Raw genomic sequence first — 20,480 nt, 5'->3', positions numbered from 1 at the left:
GGTGATACCTTATTGTAGTTTTGATTTGCATTTCTCTCATAATTAGCAGTGTTGAGCATTTTTTCATGTGCCTGTTGGCCATCTGTATGTCTTCTTTGGAGAAATGTCTGTTTAGGCCTTCGGCCCATTTTTTGATTGGGTTGTTTGGGTTTTTTTGATATTGAGCTGTATGAGCTGTTTGTATATTTTGGAAATTAAGCCCTTGTCAGTTGCACCATTTGCAAATATTTTCTCCCATTCCATAGGTTGTCTTTTTGTTTTCTTGATGGTTTCCTTTGCTGTGCAAAAGCTTTTAAGTTTAATTAGGTCCCATTTTTAAATTTTTGCTTTTATTTCTATTCCCTTGGGAGACTGACCTAAGAAAACATTACTACAATTTATGTCAGAGAAGGTTTTGCCTGTGTTCTCTTTTAGGAGGTTTATGGTGTCATGTCTTATATTCAAGTCTTTAAGCCATTTTGAGTTCATTTTTGTGTATGGTGTGAGGGTGTGTTCTAACTTCATTGATTTACATGTGGCTGTCCAGCTTTCCCAACACCACTTGCTGAAGAGACTGTCTTTTCCCCATTGTGTATTCTTGCCTCCTTTGTCAAAGATTAATTGATCATAGGTGTGTGGGTTTATTTCTGGGCTCTCTGTTCTGTTCCATTGATCAATATGTCTGGTTTTGTGCCAGTACCATGCTATTTTGATTACTGTAGCTCTGTAGTATTGTCTGAAGTCTGGGAAGGTTATGCCTCCAGCTTTGTTCTTTTTCCTCAGGATTGCTTTGGCAATTCCGGGTCTTTTGTGGTTCCATATAAATTTTAGGATTATTTGTTCTAGTTCTGTGAAGAATGTCATGGGTAATTTGATAAGGATCACATTAAAACTGTAGATTGCTTTGGGTAGTATGCCCATTTTAACAGTATGAATTCTTTCAATCCAAGAGCATGCGATAGCTTTCCATTTCTTTGAATCATCTTCAATTTCCTTTATCAATGTTTCATAGTTCTCAGAGAAGTCAATATTCTCAAAAACACCCCCATTTATAGAGTGTACACATACTCCTTTTAAAAATATTACAACGTATGGTAAATATGAAGGAAGAAATAAAAATCACCTTTAATCTCACTAACCTGAAATAACTACTAGTAAACATTTTGTTGTTTCTAACCAAGTATGTTTCTATGCATAGATACAAAGGAAAAGCTTGATCTTATTGTGTTATTTGGTTTGTATCTTACTTTTTCTAATGTAATGTCATGTGTCTGCATTTCCAAGGCCATGCCATTAATAATTATTTGAGAATTTAGCTACTAATGACTGTATATCATAGCCCAATAGATGACTATATCTTATTTTACATAAATGTCTCATAATAGATAAAGTTTTAAGTTGCTTGCATTTTTCACTACTATAAATAATGTCGTGAAAGACAATCTTGTTTTTAAATTTATAGTCACATCTGCCTATTTCCTTAGGATACGTCCAGCCACGTCAGTGGTTGCCTTTTAAGCAGGCTTGAGATGGACTCAAGTGTGTTTATTTGAAAAGCCGTTATGACAGTAATGTGAAGGGTGGATTGGAAAAAGGTGATCTAGAAGCAAGCAGAGGAAAGATGCTATTTGAGCAATTTAGGCCCAGTGTAAGGGCATAAACTAAGTTATTGGCAGCAAGGTCAGAGAAAAGAGGAAATGATAGTGATTCTTAAAGTGTTTGCTTGTTTTATGTTTATGTATTTGTTTGCATGACAGAGCTTTCTTCGAACCTGATGAAAACTACCAGCATTTTTTACATATGAATTCAGGGGTTTTAGGGACCTCTAAGGTGGCTATTGTGGGTAGGGCGAAGAGGTTAGTGGGGCTTAATGGTTCTTTTCCGAAATAGGAAGTACTACGGGGGAAAAACAGGTTTGAAGGGTTGTCGTGGGGAGGAGAAATTTATGAGCCCAGTATTAGATGGATCGGGTAAAACTGTCAGGGGGATAGTTTATAAGTTGATGTAATGGCTTAGGAGAGAGGTCAGAGCAGGATGTGAGGATGTGAGGATGTGGGAGCCATCCCCACAAAGGTGGTGGTATTGAGACCCTGGACACGAAAGTACCCTAGAGATGAGAGTGTTTATGTGAAGGGTACTTGGGGCATAACCAGGGAGACAACCTACTCCTAAGTAGCAGACAAGGGGGAAACTAGAGAAGGAGCTAGAAGATAAGTATGAAGAAAACCAGAAGAGAATGGTGTTGAGGAAGCCAAGAGAGACAAGAGTTTCAAGGAAAAAGTCATCAAACTGTCAAATGTTGCAGAGGTCAAGCAAGAAAAGGACTGGAGGGCGTCCACAGGAGCAATTTAAGTCACCTGGAAATGTGGACTGAACAGATTCAGAGGAATTGTGGGGCTGGAAGCCAGACTGTAGCTTGCAGTGAGGACTGAAGGGAGCTGCGGGGGTAGAACATTCATGGCTTTTTTCTAAGAGAGCTTGTTGTGAAGGGCTGGAGAGGGCCAGGTGAGAGCTGGAGTGAGATGGGGCAGCAGAAGGTTCACTTTTTCTTCTTGTTTATATTAAAGAAGCAAAGCTAGATTTCCAAATTGTCATATGACTTTGATTACCTCTCCAACATTTGCTATTTGCCATGTTTAAAATCCTTTTATTGGTGATTATTTTTTTGGACATGGTATACTCTGTCCAAGCTTCCAGCGAAAGCATTGCTGCCCAAACTCCTAGCATCTTACTTCAAGTTCTGTTTAAACAAGCCAAGACCTCCATGTTTGCTCATAGTCTCATTGGATTTTAATTAGACTCCCCTCTCAGTTTTTAAGCTTCAGCATACTAATATTTGGAGTTGCAGTTTTTAAATTACAGAATATGACTTGTGTCCTTGAAGTCTGACCTTTACCTGAAGAATTGGTTGAAAATGGTAAATGTTTAAATGTTGCAGGTTAGAGAATGTCTTTATTGTGTTGCCAAATGCTGAATGACAGATTTAATTCTAACAAGCACTAATTATAAAGGGAAAAAAAATCAAAAGGTGATGTCAGCCAGAATCAAAGTGAACCAGAACAAGAAATACTTTTATTGGTTACAGAACATCAACAATGTGTGATACAGCCTTATTCACTTACTTTACTAGCAATGAAAATACTGCAGGCTGTCTCTAGGGGGTTCAGACAGGCTTATTGAAGACATAATCATTTTGATAGGTGTTATTCGTTGGTAATATGATGCTTTGTAGCTGCAGGAAGTTACTTATTTTTAGAGATATGCTAAATGTTCTTGGCTTTAAAAAAACAAAACAATATGGCAAAGATTTTATAACTTGGAAGAAGTGGATAGTCAATGCAATGTATCCACTGGTTTCTTGCTTAACAGTAAATTAGCCTATTTTTGAGTATTATTTCTCTCAGCACAATTGCTTTAAACATGTTGACATCAAAAAAAGAGGTATCACTATTTTAGAGGTCATTGTGTTATAATAGAAAACAGTTATCCATTTAGGAGATTAAATAGAGGATATATACATATACATCAATACATACACACACACATATATATAAATAGGCGTGTGTGTGTGTGTCTTTGCTTTATAAAGAACCTGGTTTTCTTTTTCTTAAGGTGAGATTTATTTTTCTTGAAGATAAGATTTTACTCTGAAATTCTTGGTCCTGTCTTCTTTCTCTTTGTTTTCCAGTGAAATTCATTATTATATCTTTTAACTCTCTTTGGACCTCTCTTCCTCCCCATGCTGTCCAGAACCTGAGGCCATTCCTTTAATCATTCTTTCACCATTCTAGCCAGTTCTCTTCTTGACTTTTCATTGAATCTAATTCAGTCTTCCCAGGCTCAACCTCATCATTTGACATCTTTGCCACCGTACCTGGGCTGCTGAGCACTGTTAGCTGAAACCTGACAACAGTGCCAATTATAGCCTCTGTAAATTCATGGTCTCCAGTCTGTTAGGGCCCCAAGACGGCCTCTGCAATCCTTGATTGTTCTACACTTTCACCACTGTCTTCCTATTTCCTCCCTGCCACCTGTTCCCTCAGTCTCAGAAAATAATCTTGACTTCTGTTTTATTGAGACCGCCAGGCAGGAACTCCTGAACATCCTCTTCTTTTACCACCATTCCCTGTCACTACCTACAAATTTTCTCAACACATATCACCTTCTAGTTATTTTCCTACTTTTTCTCCTTAACTTGGTCACCAGGCTGCTCAAAAGAGTAGCGCCTTTTGTTTCTCCTTCTGCCCTCTGGCTTCCATCCAAAACTGCTAGCTGTTAACACCTATGAGATAGTTTTCAGCCTTCACTTTATTTGGCCTTTAAGGCATTTTAACATTATTCAGTACTACCTCTCAGCATGTTTCTCAGTGTTCATAAAAACTCCTCACTTTTGGAATTTCTCCCACCTTACTTTCTCACAAATTCAAAGTTGCCATTTTTCCAAAATAGCAGGAAAAAACTTAAGCATTTAATGCTTTACAACATAATAATTGATATGAATGCTTATCATTCAGTATTAATTATACTTCTAAAAATTACATTATACTTTTGTATATAATGTATAAATATAACAGTATTAGTTATACTTTAAAAAGACAAGAAACATATATTAATTATTCCTTGGTTTCTTCTTTCCTAGTTAATGAAGGAGTTCCCTCTCCTGAGCATGTTCAACATCCATGAAAACCTTTTAGAAGCCCTTCTGGAACTACAAGCATATGCTGATGTTCAGGCAGTCTTAGCAAAGTATGATGGTAAGTCCTTGGGTACTTTTATCTACTTGAGTATTTCCTCTCTTCTTGATGTATTTTAATGATTAGATCAGAAGGATCATTTTTATAGCACAGCACTTTGATAACTATCCTCTTAGAGAATTTCCACCTGATTTCCATGGTCAGGAATCACTCAGAACCTCTGCAGGCGGCATGTACCTTGTTGGAACAGCACTGACTGTTTGAGCTCCTGCTGTGACCCCTCATCGGCTGACTGTGACCACTACCTGTTGGTTTTGTTGATCCTTCGAAGCAATAGAACAGCTGGTAGCTCTTGCTACAAACCTTGTGACAGTTCAGTAATATTTGAAGATAAGATTGTGGCCCTTTCATCCCAGGTCTTCTCCTGATTAGCAGAATAACCCCCATTTCTTCATATGAGAGGTGTTGCGGTCCCTTTGCCATTCTGGTTACTCACCCATGAGCACAGAATAACATTTTACCTCTCCTTAATAAACCAGAAAAATAAGCTGACATCTCCTAGATATTTGAAAAATCTTCTGCTCATATTGCCATTGTCTGTGAATTTACTATTTGATTAATTGTACAAAAAATTTCTGCATAATTACCTGCCATGACTTAGCTTCTGGAATCTCTGCAGAATTTCATACTATTCTGCCATATTTCATTAACTCTCTCCCGAAAATAAATATATTTGCTTATAAAATGGATATTAGGGAGTGATTACTTATGATCATTGTTTACTCTATAAAATATTCTTTCTTAAGTAAGCATCTTTAGTGCATTTAAAGAATTATTCAGGGGGACTTCCCTGGTGGCGCAGTGGTTAAGAATCCGCCTGCCAATGCAGGGGACACGGGTTTGAGCCCTGGTCCGGGAAGATCCCACATGCCGCGGAGTCACTAAGCCCGTGCACCACAACTACTGAGCCTGTGCTCTAGAGACCGCGAGCCACAACTACTGAAGCCCGCACGCCTAGAGCCCGTGCTCCGCAACAAGAGAAGCCACGGCGATGAGAAGTCCGCGCACCGCAACAAAGAGTAGCCCCTGCTCGCCTCAAGTAGAGAAAGCACGCGCGCAGCAACGAAGACCCAACACAGCCAAAAATAAATAAATAAATAAAATTAATTTATAAAAATAAAAAAAGAATTATTCAGGTCAAAATATTCATCAAACATATAGGGCAAACTATACTATTTGAGTCTTATTTTTGACATACAGTTCTTCATAAGGAATCTCTGAAATAAGTTAGAGTTGTTACCCCCTGCAGTTGGAGGAACTGAGGCATCGTGAGACCGTTTTGGTTTTGTTTTATTGTTAATTCTTGCTCAAACTGATGGAAACTAAAAACCGTCAGCCAGTGATGGCATCACTTGGCCTGTGCAAACATGAGTACCCTGTGTAACAAGATATATGCTACCTAGTATGGAACTGATTTTAGCAAGAGAAAAAAGTATTTGTGGCGCACTTTATAGTAAACAAAATAAAGACTGTTTGGCCTTCATGTCAGCTCACTTTTGTTCTCTGTTTATATGTGGAATCTCTGTTGGGATGACCTTGGGAGTCTAAGCCAGGAAACTACCTTAGAGGCAAAATGCTCATACACTACAGGCCTTTTAGTACCAGCAGAACCCAGCACATGGGTTCAACTGGCCATGCACTTTTCCACATGCCACCCCGTAGCCATCAGTGTCATAGCAAAGTTCCAGTGTTCTCATCCCCAGCGCCGACCTGCCCTCAGCCTGATACATCGGGCTTAAGAAAAGATTTAACCAATAGAGCCTTTGGGATCTCAAATCTCCTAAGGCTCCTTTCATGAAGATTTTGGCTCATTACAGAAATCATCAGCTTTGTGTTACGAGACTGAGTGTAAAATAAAGAAATGAACTCATTTGGAGCTTTCTGTTGTCTCTCTCTATTCCATTGCACAGCCTCGGTTCCACAACAACCAAAAGCTGATTTATTAGATTCTGATAACATATGTTCACATTGTTCGTTACAAGAGCTTGTCCCACCCTCCACTAAAACTTGGCTCTCACTTTGCAAAATTCCTTTGTTGCAAATGGACAAACTCACCATACCAAGGCCCTTGTGTTGAGCTTTGTTTATGTTTGTACCTGGCAACAGAGATGATGTTCTTATTCATTATTCATGGAAAAAGAGCCTCATTAGTGGCAGGACACATACTGTTGCTGAGATGCCTCGTTAGGGGTTTTGAGTTCAGCAGTTGTCAATAGACTGCAGATGACCTAACCCCAGCTGAATTCTGGAGGGTGTTTTGGTACAGACTTGGCTTAGGCCAGTGTCATTTACAGTAGAAATAGAATGAAGTGGCTGCTGGTTACTGTTGCTTGAGGAGTGAGCTGCAACCACACAAGACTATTAAAAACATGCCTCTTCTTCCTCACCCTGTACCATAAAATGGGCTCTTTCCAGTTCATCCCTGCTGCTTTTTCTGGAGACCCAAAGGACCTTGACCCAGTTCTTGTCCCATGTTCTGCCCCTGTGTTAGGAAGTGGGTGCTTCAGAGGGCTTGGAGTACAGACAGAAATGGGGGTGCCCTGTTCTTCACCCTGGTTCAGATGTCATCATCCTAATCCATGAGATGCTGGAGACAGCACTTTGAATCCCAGCCTCACCATCCCTCGCCATCAAGCCACACCCAAAGCAGCAGGATTATATGTTATCTTTGCAAATCGGAATGCTCTGGTTTGGTAGCTGTTTCTTGGATGTTTTATGGGTACAGCAATCCTTCTTTATTACATTTGCTAGGTAGCTGAATTTTTTTAAGTAGTATGTTGGAAAGTGACACAATGGGATTAGTGCTGCTTTTCTGACCTTTGCAAAAAGGATTTAGAAATATGGTAAAGCATGGGGGAAAAAAACACAACATGTTCTGAGGAAAGGAGGAAGGCAACCTGTATTCCCTTTGCCTCATTCTTATTCTCCTCCACTTTTTTATTTGCCTTGACTTTTAAAAGTGACATTTACAAAGTCCTTTTACAGTGAAGCCCTTTGGCAACCCTGGATTCTTAGCAGGATTACCAGTTAACTGACCACACCTCCTTGTAAACTGCAGTCTAATTTTGATTTTTTCCCTGATCTTATATTATTCCAGCCATTAGTCTGAAATGCTGTCTTGCCAGCCTCAGGAGTTTTCATGCTCTTCTAGTTTCAATTTGTTAACCAACATTATGGGTGGGCAGTTTTTATCCAGGTGGTTGGTGTTGGTTTTGGAGTGTCCTTCACACAATAACTAAAAAAACAGCAGCAGCAACAGCTAGCATTGAGTTCTTATAATGTGTCAGGGTCAGACGTGATTCGAAGCTCTATGTGGATGGACTCATTTATTCTCACCACAAGCATATGAGGTAGATACTATTATTAGCCCCATTTTACAGCTGTTGTAACTGGTACAGAGAAGAGTTAAGTAATTTGCTGAAGTGAAGAGTCTAAGATATCAAGTAAAGCTATGGAGATGTTATGGTATGAGAGCAAAGACATAAACTGAGAACAGTCTTTGTTCAATAAGATGTGAATTCTACAAGGAAAGGAAAGCCAGGATAAAAGCTGAGGTGGTCTGACCCCTGGCCCATGCGCTTAACCATCATCATACTTCCAATGGTCTCTGCTGTTGGCAGTATTTTTTATTGTTTTTATTAACACTGTTCTCGTTGTTATTATCAGCTACAGTTTGCTGAGAACCTACCATGTGCCAAGCACATTGCACACATTACCTATAACCCTTACAGTGTCTTTGCAAGGAGGTAGTTATTCCATTTTAGCAGATGCAGAAACTGAGGCTTGTGAATTTAAGTAACTTTCAAGACCACATTCCTTGAAAACTGTAGAACTGAGATGCAAATTCAGGTTTAGCTAGCTTTAAAAGCCCATGTGGGGCTTCCCTGGTGGCGCAGTGGTTGAGAATCTGCCTGCCAATGCAGGGGACACGGGTTCGAGCCCTGGTCTGGGAAGATCCCACATGCCGCGGAGCAACTAGGCCCGTGAGCCACAATTACTGAGCCTGCGCGTCTGGAGCCTGTGCTCCGCAACAAGAGAGGCCGCGATAATGAGAGGCCCGCGCACCGCGATGAAGAGTGGCCCCCACTTGCCACAACTAGAGAAAGCCCTCGCACAGAAATGAAGACCCAACACAGCCAAAAATAAATAAATAAAAATTAAAAAAAAAAAGAATCTAGCAGTTTAAAAAAAAAAAAAAAAGCCCATGTGTTTTTCATAAACCTAAGCCTTGCTGAAGTGACTTTCTCTCCCTCTCTCACTCCTCTTACAAAGGCATGAATTAGGCGGGCTGGAGCCGTGGTGCAGAATTTCAGTAATGCCAAATTGTCTTTTAAGATTCTTTTAAAATTATTCCTTAAGAACTGGGCATATCTATATTTGCTTATCTTTCTGAAACCATCTTCAAAATATGGCTTTCCATCTTCAACGTGTACCTGATTTCTTTAGTCACAAAGGGGATTTGATGTATGGTGGTCATTTAATTTGAGATTTATCTTCTTTTTTTTTTTCAGTCATACATTACCTATAAAGACAGAAATGTTTTTTAAGATCATTAAGTCATCAGAACCTTCTTTTCAAAGCCATTGAGAAAGTTGTTACAAGCTTTGGATTGCCTTTCAAAGAAGTTTATAGGCCACCTAGGTTGAAAGCTTAAGTCTCAAAGATTAGGGTGGGAATGGGGAAAAGAATTCATGCGTTTCTTATTCATTATCATTTGCCCATTTCAATTTTAGAAGAACCTCACAGAGCAAGTGAATAGGAACGTGAGTGCTAATTTTGTGAGCATTTCCTTTGGGAGTGTCTAGTTCTGTCTCTAGTTAGTGATCCCTGAGGATGCCAAAGGCAGTCCTGTTGGTGGGGAAGAGGACTAGCCCTGGTGCCAGCCTGCTGAGATCAAGTCCCAGCTCTGCCTTCCACTGGCTGAGTGAACTTCAGCAAATCACTCAACCTTCGAAGCTTCCATTTCTTTCTCTGGAAATGGAATCTAGGCTTAGAAAGCCTAAGTAACTTGCGCAGGATCACACAGCTGGGAATTTGTTGTGAGGATTAAAGCAGTTGATCCATGGTAAATGTTTAGAACAGTGTGGGCCACACAGTAAGAATTCAGTAACTATTAACCATTATAAAGAGCTAAGGTGACCACTCCTGAACTTCACCTCTGTTCTTAATCCATTTTGTTCAAATGGAAAACCATATATAAAATGTCAGTTAAAATGAGAGCATAGGGCTTCCCTGGTGGCACAGTGGTTGAGAATCTGCCTGCCAGTGCAGGGGACACGGGTTCGAGCCCTGGTCTGGGAGGATCCCACATGCCGCGGAGCAACTAGGCCCGTGAGCCACAATTGCTGAGCCTGCGCGTCTGGAGCCTGTGCTCCACAACAAGAGAGGCCGCGACTGTGAGAGGCCCGCGCACCGCAATGAAGAGTGGCCCCCACTTGCCGCAACTATAGAAAACCCTCGCACAGAAACAAAGACCCAACACAGCCATAAATAAATAAATAAATAAATTAAAAAAAAAAAATGAGAGCATAAAAGCCCAGTCTTTTGCACCCCCCAAAAGTGTTATAGCCTGTTATTAAAATTAATTTTAGATCTCATAGGACATATGTGTAGATATTTGATAAGAATGGAAATGCTTAGTTTTATCTATAAACAACTCTAACATTTGGAAAGCTGAAAAATAAAAAATGCCCAACATTTTCACTCTTGATCAAAAGACAAATTGTTTCAGCCTTGGGGCAATTTGTCCCAGTAGAAATACAAATCCAAGCTCTTTTCGATATTTACTCCATTAGGTCATTTAGTGATTGCCCTAAATTTGGGGGCAGGAACTTCCCTGTGAGGGACAGCTGGTCTTTTTTTTTTTTTTTTTTTTTAATAATTATTCGTAACTGAGCACCTTAACACACCAACTTTTTTTTTTTTTTTTAAACTTTGGGTTTATTTATTTATTTATTTATTTATTTATTTATTTATGGCTGTGTTGGGTCTTCGTTTCTGTGCGAGGGCTTTCTCTAGTTGTGGCAAGTGGGGGCCATTCTTCATCGCAGTGCGCGGGCCTCTCATTATCGTGGCCTCTCTTGTTGTGGAGCACAGGCTCCAGATGCGCAGGCTCAGTAATTGTGGCTCACGGGCCTAGTTGCTCCGCGGCATGTGGGATCTTCCCAGACCAGGGCTCGAACCCGTGTCCCCTGCATTGGCAGGCAGATTCTCAACCACTGCACCACCAGGGAAGCCCTGGTCTTTTTTATAATCACGAATACTATATAAATGCAACAACTATATCAAGACCATTTTTACTGGTGCCATCAAGCCCATCCTAAATTAGCATTATTATCTACCATCTGGCAATGTGCAAAGGGTATACTTTCAAGAACAAGACATGTTTGTAACATTGGGGGAAATACTTTCATCTCAGTAGAATGAAAACAGAAATTCTAAAGAAAGCATGAGGGAATCACTCTATGTTGAGACTATTCAGAGAATAAGCTTTTTGCTAATCATTGGTTTGCAGAGTCAGCATGTAGTTATAAGTAAAAATTTTGTACACTTTGTTCATTGCCCAGGGCCTTATAACTAGTACAAGTTACTCAACTATCATCTCCATTCCTCTGAAATGGTCACTGGATACCCTGTCTTTTGGTTAGGCTGTTTTCCATTTATGTTTGTGGAATAAGAGGGATTTGAGATGCCAGAAGGACCAGTGAATAAAATCTCTATTGATGGGACTTCCCTGGTAGCACAGTGGTTAAGACTCCACACTCCCAGTGCAGGGGGCCCGGGTTCGATCCCTGGTCAGGGAACTAGATCCCACATGCATGCCACAACTAAGAGTTCACATGCCACAACTAAGGAACCCTCGAGCCGCAACTAAGACCTGGCACAACTAAATAAAATAAATAAATATTAAAAAAATAAAAATCTGTATTGAAGCAGTCAGCGTCATGCTGTCCAGACCTCCAAAATGGTGCTTTTCGGTCAAGTGTATGTATAGATGTGAATTCTGATGCCATAGGCACAGGCAGCTTCTGAGACATATCCACTACAAAAGGAGGCTGCATTCAAGAAAGAGGGTTTGAAGTGCCATCAGTCCCTAGTGACAGACTCGAAGCCTCGTCCAGCTCCCTTCCCTGGCCTGGCTCTTATGGAAAAGATCAAGGATACCCGGCAAATGCTGAAGAGAATCCTTGTGTAAAAGATAGGCAAATAATCCCATTGCTGCTTCAAAGAAGAAAATAATTATCAGCACTGACACCATGGGCTATGGCTTCAGGCTGGTAAGCACGAGTGACTGAGAAGTGATGGCCCTGTGATAGCTTTGCAGTGGGTGCCCTGCTGACTTGGAAGCTAAGAGGCATATCTGTCAAGAGGACTAGGCCTTTGAGGTTACAAAGTGATTGGCTGTCATACTATACATGCAATGAGCGGGAGTTCTGATAACAGATGCTATTTCAGTGAAGACTGTATGCGTGAAAAACTTCTACAGTCTCTGATGATGGAAGACATTTTATGAATGCATACATCTGTAATTCACAGAGTTGGCACATGAACAAACCCTCTAAATTTATGCTGGCTTTAGTAATCCTTTCTGCCCAGTTGTCATAATTTACCAAGGTAACATCCCTCCTTAGCTGGCCATCACCATCACATAAACTGCCATATTTGGCTCCAGGGCACCAGCCACAGAAGGGCCTCCTGACACAGACCTTTTGGGATAATCCAATTCAAAAGTTGCAAATAAGATCTGTTGTTTGGCTTTGTAGCATGATAGTTGAATCCGTGTTGCTTGCCTCTCCCCCTGCTCCAGATTACCAAGATCATGTAGTATTTCCCCATCCCAGGTGGCACCTCATTTTGAGGTTCTAGTATATCAGTCCTATTTATTTCTTCAGTGAAGTTTTCACCTTTGGTTGAAAGGGGACCTTAGATTGGCTTTTTGAAGGTGGGACAAAAAGACTTCATACTGTCTGGAACCAAAAAAAAAAAATCTAAGGACAAAATTTTACATATCTATTGTTTTCATTGCATCATATCATGAATAGGAGTAAACTGAGAAATTTTATTGAAGACAGTCACATGGAGGACAGCATCACATAATGGTACAGTAATAAGACATTACAGTCCTCAAACAGGAAGGAGAAGTGGGCTGCATTTTCATTAGTTTGTTTTTCAATTTTGTTTGTTTGGTTAGTCAGTTCGTGGCTCCAAAAGCATCTGTCAAGGCTACACAAACTTCAAGTATATCAATTTGCTGGGCAACCAAGAAAAGTGATGCTTGATACTATGTAATCTTAAATGATTACAGAGAGTAATTAGGTTAATTTTTTCAAATTAGTTCAGCAGGGATCTATCAAACCTTTATGTTGAAGATACTAACTTTTAGGTGCTTCCATATTCAGAGATGAATATGATTTACTCTGTGTCGCCAAGAAGCTTTCCGTCTATTGAAGAAAGATGTTAAAAACAAAAAACAACCCATGGTGAGTCGATGTGGGATGAATCCGTGCTCAGTGAATCAGTTTGAAACATGCTGTGGGAAGTACAGAGAAAGAAACTCTTTGAGAGCAAGCCCTGTGTCCTCTTCTTCTTGGACACTTATGTACTACAGTAGATGTTCAGAGCATCTATGGTGAACGAACAACTTGTTAGATGGAGATGCACTATGACATAGTGTCCTTACTTGTGAGGTGCTTTGGGACTTACTTATCTGCTGGTTGCTACCCTTGAAAACATTCTTTTAGAAGTATAGATGTAAAATTGACCCTCAATTGACTAATCTCAATGATCCTTTTAAAATTACATCTTGATTGTTATTATTATTGCAGATGAACAAAAGGAAATTAGGCGAAAAGATTATCACTGGAAAAATTCTGTCCTATCTAAAGTTTTGCCCCATGGGTTTTCTGAGACACATCAAATTGACAGTTTTACTCATAATTACATAAATTTGTCCTAAGATTATTTCATTGAATTTCAGGTTTGATCTTATAAGCCATTTATGACTTTTGAAAACTTAAGAGTCATCCTCCCTGAGATGACTTTTTTTGTTTTTTTCAGCAGCATCATTCTTGTAAAAGGTCCTTGGGAGCCAGAAGATGTGTGGTTTGCCTTCCTTGTTTCTGGACAAAATTCTACTTTTCTTCAACCTTGTTTCAGCTTTTACTCTTGCTTTCTTCCTGCCCCACTTTTTCATTCCACTGCTTTTTCAAATAGACATCTAGATTTAGAGCACAGTCCGATGTCATGCCTTCTGTCGGAATGCTGTAAGCAAAGATAAAGGAAGTATACGTGTTGAGAAATAACAAGTTTATGACTCCCTCTTAAAGCACCCATCAACACTGATCACTTTTGGCTCCCAGAAGCTAAATTAGAAGTAAATGTTTGCATGTTGAAGGAAGGTCATATCAAGTGATTTGATATGTTAGTACATTAACTTAGGATTTTATTCAGCAAACACTGACCACCAACTATGTTTCAAACATTGCTTTGTGTGTGGGTACAAAGTGATGAAGAAACACCGCTTTTACCCCTAAAGCACACCACGTAAGTAGGAGAGGGAAATAAGAGAATGGACAATCGCTGTAAAGTGTAAAGACTGATAGAGTTTAACCCAAGATGGAAGGGACACCTCATCCAGGGTAATGAGGGAAGCTACCCCAGTGGAGGTGGGATCTGTGCTGAGCCAGACAGCACAGGTGCTGGAGGCAAAGAGAATATGTCCAGAGGTTCAGGGCAGGATTGACACAGCTTGTGAGGAGAACTCTGTTTCCCACAGAGCAGAGGGAAGACAGAGGCTGTAGCAAAGGGCTGAACTTGCACTGGGTGAGTTAAGCAGGGGCCAGGCCTCAAAGAGCTTTGGGTCTAGTTTGGATTTTGTTCTGGAGACCATGGAGAGACTTGGAGGCAATGTCAGCAGAGGAAGAGCTTCAACCTGCCCCCAGAGTGAAGGGAGTGGCACAGTGGATTCACACTCTGCCCTTTTTTGACTTGAGGTGGTTGAGAGATGAACACTGGGAAAGCCCTAAGATGTGAAGGAGTAGAATGCCGCTGGAGAGGACTGGGGAGGTGATTTCAGACTCTGCGAAGAAGCAGAATTCTATCCTTCAGGGAGACATATGCAGGGTTTTCCAACCAATAAGTATAAAAGAGTTTTTAGAGTTTGGTTTTTCTTCTTTATACAACAAATGGGAATCCCAGTGCAGAAACTTTTTTAATTTCCTGGGTGATCAAAACTTTCTATTTTAAACTATAACTACTTCATTTCATTTGCTCTCTGAGGATCTCTTTCTTAACTATGTAGACCCAGTATAACCCTTAGATAATCTGTCTTTCGGGGGCATGTAACTAAGATGTTATCAAGAGCCTGCCAGGATTCATGTAGCCCACCAACACCTGCCTACTTCTGCTGAGTCATAACAACGACATGAGGCGGGGAAAAAAAAGTGGAATGTGGGGAACAGGTGGAATGTCCCCCTAGTCTTTAGAGGTTGTGAATTTGGAGCAGGCGATGTGAAGGCCTGCACCGGTCAATCTACAAGTCTCATTTGCTAAAAGCAAAGCATCTGACAAGGTCTTGTCTTACTGACACTTTAATTACAACCAAAGTAGACAAAGCCTGAGAGTAGTTAATACCTTGGATTTAATTCTTTTTTTTTTTTTAATTTTTTTTTATTTATTTATTTTTGGCTGTGTTGGGTCTTCGTTTCTGTGTGAGGGCTTTCTCCAGTTGCGGCAAGTGGGGGCCACTCTTCATCGCGGTGCGCGGGCCTCTCACTGTTGCGGCCTCTCTTGTTGTGGAGCACAGGCTCCAGACGCGCAGGCTCAGTAGTTGTGGCTCACGGGCCTAGTTGCTCCGCGGCATGTGGGATCTTCCCAGACCAGGACTCGAACCTGTGTCCCCTGCATCGGCAGGCAGATTCTCAACCACTGCGCCACCAAGGAAGCCCCTGGATTTAATTCTTACGAAAAAGGAAGCACCTTAAAGGAGAGCATGTTATCGTATAGCTTATAATAACAACAACGAGAAGTCACACCCTTTTTTAATTCAAAGGAAAGATAAATATAAACCCATAAATGGAGATTCAATAAATACTTTGTGCGGACACTATGTGGCATAGGAGATACAGAGATTTTTAAAGTGGAAATTGGTTCAAGAAGGATGAGAGATTCTAAAAGATGAGATTGTAGTTATTCCCACTGGGAAAAAAATGTAAAATTAAACACAAATGATTAAAGTTTATGAAAATATCAGAATGACAAATAGCTAAATAAGTATATACAAGTGAGGTAGAAACCTGTCAGCAGGTGTTCTGGGTGGCTAAAGTTCAGAGGAGGCAAAAGTCTCAAGACTTTAATTGTGAAGCCATTTTCCAAGGAAAATGATAAAGTGTAAGAGAATGATGATAAGGAAAATAAAAGCAAGTACCACATTGGCAGTATGGGATGGTGACAAAGACATGCTATTGCAAGACCATCTCTGTCACTAATTAGTTAGGCAGCTCTTAAGTTATCATTTAGCTTCCCTGGGCCTGTATTTTTTATCTGTAAAATGAAAGATTTTTGAGGGCTGACCTTCACAGTCGTGTGCTGTTGTCCAATTCTTTGATTTATCTTGTAGTACTACTATCTGGATAAGAAAGTAATGTGTTAATAAGTTAATAAAAATATACAACTATTCACTCCTATTTTCTATTTCCCTTCAATACTTTTGATTCCTTTTTTTTTTTAAGAATTTCAACAAATAAATCAATCCCAGCAAAATTCTAGAGGAGAGAAATATGTGGTTTATGAACACTTAGGAAAGAGGTGATTGAAGATCTAGCATGGATTTACTGAGGAAGTTGTGTGACATAAAAACAGATGAGATAGTACATGTGAAAATATTTGTAGTCTATACAATAATATTTAAATGTTTCTTATTAAAGCCATTTTTCTTTATATTTCTGAATTAGAGAAATGCCATGGAAATATTTGTATCTTTATTTAAATAAAATATTTGATAATTTTTTAAACATCTTTATTGGAGTATAATTGCTTTACAATGGTGTGTTAGTTTCTGCTCTATAACAAAGTGAATTTTGATAATGTTTTTAATGCTGTCTTTTTAGGTAACATGGAGCAATGTCGTCATGATACCTATTATACCATTAATAAATGGTATAATTTAGTGGTATAATATAATACCTATCATAACTATTAATAAATGGTTGCATGTAGATCATTGCAGACCGTTGCAAATTTAGGTTGATCTCTAGAATACCATTTTTGGATTCTCTCCTTGGTATTGCCATGGTCAGTATGTTTTTAAATCAGACCTTGTCAACAGCATAGCACAGTTAAAAAGCGTGTGTTCTGGGGGAAGCTCATATTTGTTCTAAGTGTGTGATGTTGGCATATTTCTTAACTGTTCTATGCCTCACTTTCCCCATCTATAAAACAGGGCCTAGGTCCTATCTCATAGGGTTGCTCTGAGGATTAATGTGTGTAAGTGATTAACACCAGTGCCTGGCACTTAATAAACCCTTGATAAATGTTAGCAGTAATTTTGATGATGATAATAATCATATGGGGAGGAAGGTGTACTTACGAGGTATATGGAACAAAGCTGTGAGTGGTAGGTTGAGTTACAACAATGACTGATAGCCTGGACTAACATGCTGAAACCATTAATATTTAATGGTTTAGATTTTATTTTTTTATAAATTTATTTATTTTATTTTTGGCTGCATTGGTTCTTTGTTGCTGCACGCGGCACGGGCTTTCTGTAGTTGCAGCGTGCGGTGGCTTCTCTTGTTGCGGAGCACGGGCTCTAGGCGCATGGGCTTCAGTAGTTGTGGCACGTGGGCTCAGTAGTTGTGGCTTGCAGGCTCTAGAGTGCAGGCTCAGTAGTTGCGGTGCACGGGCTTAGTTGCTCTGAGGCATGTGGGATCTTCCCGGACCAGGGATCGTGTCCCCTGCATTGGCAGGCGGATTCTTAACCACTGTGCCACCAGGGAAGTCCTAGATTTTATTTTAAGATTTAAAATTTAATGGAGTCAAATGTGAAATCCTGCTCATAGGTTCAAAAATTCTCATGGCTGAAGTAAAAGAGAAAAGACCTGGCTTTGGCTGAAATTGGTTTGAATGGAATCAGCGGGGTTTTGTTGACCACACGACCATGGGAACAAACTGCTCCAGCTGCTCAGCGTCAGGGCCATCCCAGCTAGTAACTCAGAGAATGGTAGTGGCCATGGCTCCTCAGGCTGCACGCTTCCCCTGAGCTCTGTACCGTCAGGTTTCAGGGATTCAGATGATTGTTTCCACTTCTAATTCTCATATTTTGAAATCACCCGTGGTTCCGTAACAAAAATAAGTGAGAAGTTCTGAAGACTGTGTCAGTTGAGGGGCTAGAAGTATTTATTCTGGAAAAGATCAGGTTTAGAGGAGATAATTTAACCATCTTAGTATTTGAAAGGCCAACCTGAAAAATAATCGGATTCTGTTTATTAAACTAGGAAGTAATTTTTAGATAAGGATGCATAGAGAGAATGGAGGGGCCAGAATGACGAAAGGCAAATAAGAGAAGGCAGCTTCAGGTGACACAGGATTGTAGGTTTGGCTTTTTTTTTTTTTTTCATCTTTTTTATTGTGGTATAAATTACATATTGTAACATGCACAAATCTTAAATGTAGAGCTGGATGACTTTTCACCTATGTATATACCTCTGTGATCACCGCCCAGAATCATAGAACTTTCCATCATCTCAGAAAATTGCCCCTCTAACCCAGAAGTAACCCTTTTTCTGACCTCTCTCGCCATATATTAGCTTTGCAAACTTCATACAACCACTTTGGAGCACTGTCTACCTACCAGTTTAAACATTCATCTACCTTCTGACTCAATTCCATTTCCAGTTACATATCCAAGAAAAAATGAGGGTTTTTTTTTTTAACCAAAAAGTACACAAGAATAGTCACAACAGCTTTCTTCATAGTAGTCCAAACTGGAGAACAATCCAAATTGCCATTAGCAAGAGAATAAACATATTGTATATCCACACAACGAAATACTACTCGGCAATAAAAAGGAACGAAATACTGATACATGCTACAACATGGATGAACCTCAGAAGCATTATTTGGAGAGAGAGAAGCCAGACACAAAAGTACACATGCTATGATTCCAGTTGTATGAAATTCAAGATTGTAGATTTTAAGGAAAGACTTTCACGACAATTTGATTTTGTACGCCTAAGATGCTTGGAGAAAGTTCTTCTTTCGTAAAAGGATCTGTATGAAACACAAGATGGCAAAGAAATGGAAGGAAAATTAACGCCAACAGTTCAGCTTTGCCGAAGTGAGAAACATTTATTCAGCATTCCTTGTTTCTACAATGAGTATGTGATGTCTCATTTACTTTCATTTCCTCCTTGGATTCTAATTCTTAAGGGGACTTTCTGGCAATAATGGTAGCTACACACCACTTACAAAAGACAGAAAAGCACTGCACAGAGTCTGCTCATACAAAATTGGACTTAGAATGATTTTGAGTTTCTTCCTCAAAATAAAATTTCTGAATAAATTACAAGCAATATTGGAAAGCAGCTTATTTGTTGTTATTTCCTGCTTAAAACTTCTGATACTACCTTTTTCATCAGTACGGTTAGTCACCCTGTTCCCCTTACCATTTTATCCATTTCCCTGGTGGCAAAAGCATAAAATCATAGTAGGCAGACAAGTCTATGGAGATAGAGAACAGATTAGTGGTCACTGGGGGACAGGTATGGGTGGGGAGGGTACAAATAAAGGGGTAACGTGAGAGGGTTCCTTTGGAAAAGTTGTGTATTTTGATGGTAGTGGTGGTTACATGAATCTAGCCTTGGGATAAAATTGCATAGAACCACACACACAGGAATGCATGTAAAAAATGGTGAAAACTGAATAAGGTCTGTAATTGACTTAATAGTACTGTACCAACGTCAATTTCTTGGTTTTTTTATGTTATAATGCAGTTATGTGAGTTGTCACCATTTGAGGGAAGCTGAAGGAAGCTTCACAGAACTCTGTGTACTATATTCACAACTTCCTATGACCCCATAATTATTTCAAAACAATAAGTTTCATAATTATAATAGGCAACAACAACCAAGTCTCAGCCTTTTTTTTTTCCCTAAAGAAATGAAAAAGGCTCATGAGGCAAGCAGCCCATAATAATTAGCTTTCTCCTAAAGGTAGTGTATATGGTTTTTTCTTAAAAGTGAGCCAAAACATGCAGGTCCTGCCTCTGATTTAGATATTAGGCATTTATTAGATTAAAATACGGTTAACAATTGCACACCACAAAAGGAATACACTAACTTTCATGAAGGTATATAAATAATTTTCTACATCTGCGGGCTAACAGCACTTCGTGTAAGTTCTGTCTTTGTCTGTTTATGCTGTCTGTGTCTGGCTCCACCAGTGTATCATATTTGCCCATGAAGTTGCTTCAGACAATTTGTAGAAAGAATTCTTCCACTTAGCATCATTGTTACCTTTTAAAAGTTCACTTATTACGTGTACGTTGCAGGAAGCTTTGGAAATGCAGGTAAACATAGAAAAAAAATTGTCTGTAATCCCAGCACCCAGAAATAAAAACTGTTGATATTTGGTATATATAGTGCCAGCCTTTTTATCTCTGTGCATAAAAATGCTTTTTTAGAAATATGTGAAATCATAATTTTTGTAAACTTGTTTTACTTATTGATGTGTACACAACAATGCAACATT

The 20,480-nt window shown here is 39.6% G+C and overlaps 1 protein-coding gene across 10 annotated transcripts in view; it reads left to right on the top strand.

The window, feature by feature from the left end:
* The window catches only part of ST7 (suppression of tumorigenicity 7), a 263,596-nt gene that overhangs the window by 202,633 nt on the left and 40,483 nt on the right, over nt 1-20,480 (top strand). For all 10 annotated transcript variants that reach the window (XM_059933537.1, XM_059933535.1, XM_059933536.1 and 7 more), the window contains one exon: nt 4,619-4,733. In XM_059933537.1, the coding sequence (XP_059789520.1) occupies nt 4,619-4,733 (115 nt within the window). The remainder of the gene's footprint in view (nt 1-4,618; nt 4,734-20,480) is intronic.

The sequence above is a fragment of the Balaenoptera ricei genome, chromosome 9, assembly GCF_028023285.1.
Source record: "Balaenoptera ricei isolate mBalRic1 chromosome 9, mBalRic1.hap2, whole genome shotgun sequence".
NCBI lineage: Eukaryota > Metazoa > Chordata > Mammalia > Artiodactyla > Balaenopteridae > Balaenoptera > Balaenoptera ricei.
The sequence above is the reverse complement of the archived record's forward strand: the minus strand, read 5'-3'. Positions and strand labels throughout refer to the sequence as shown.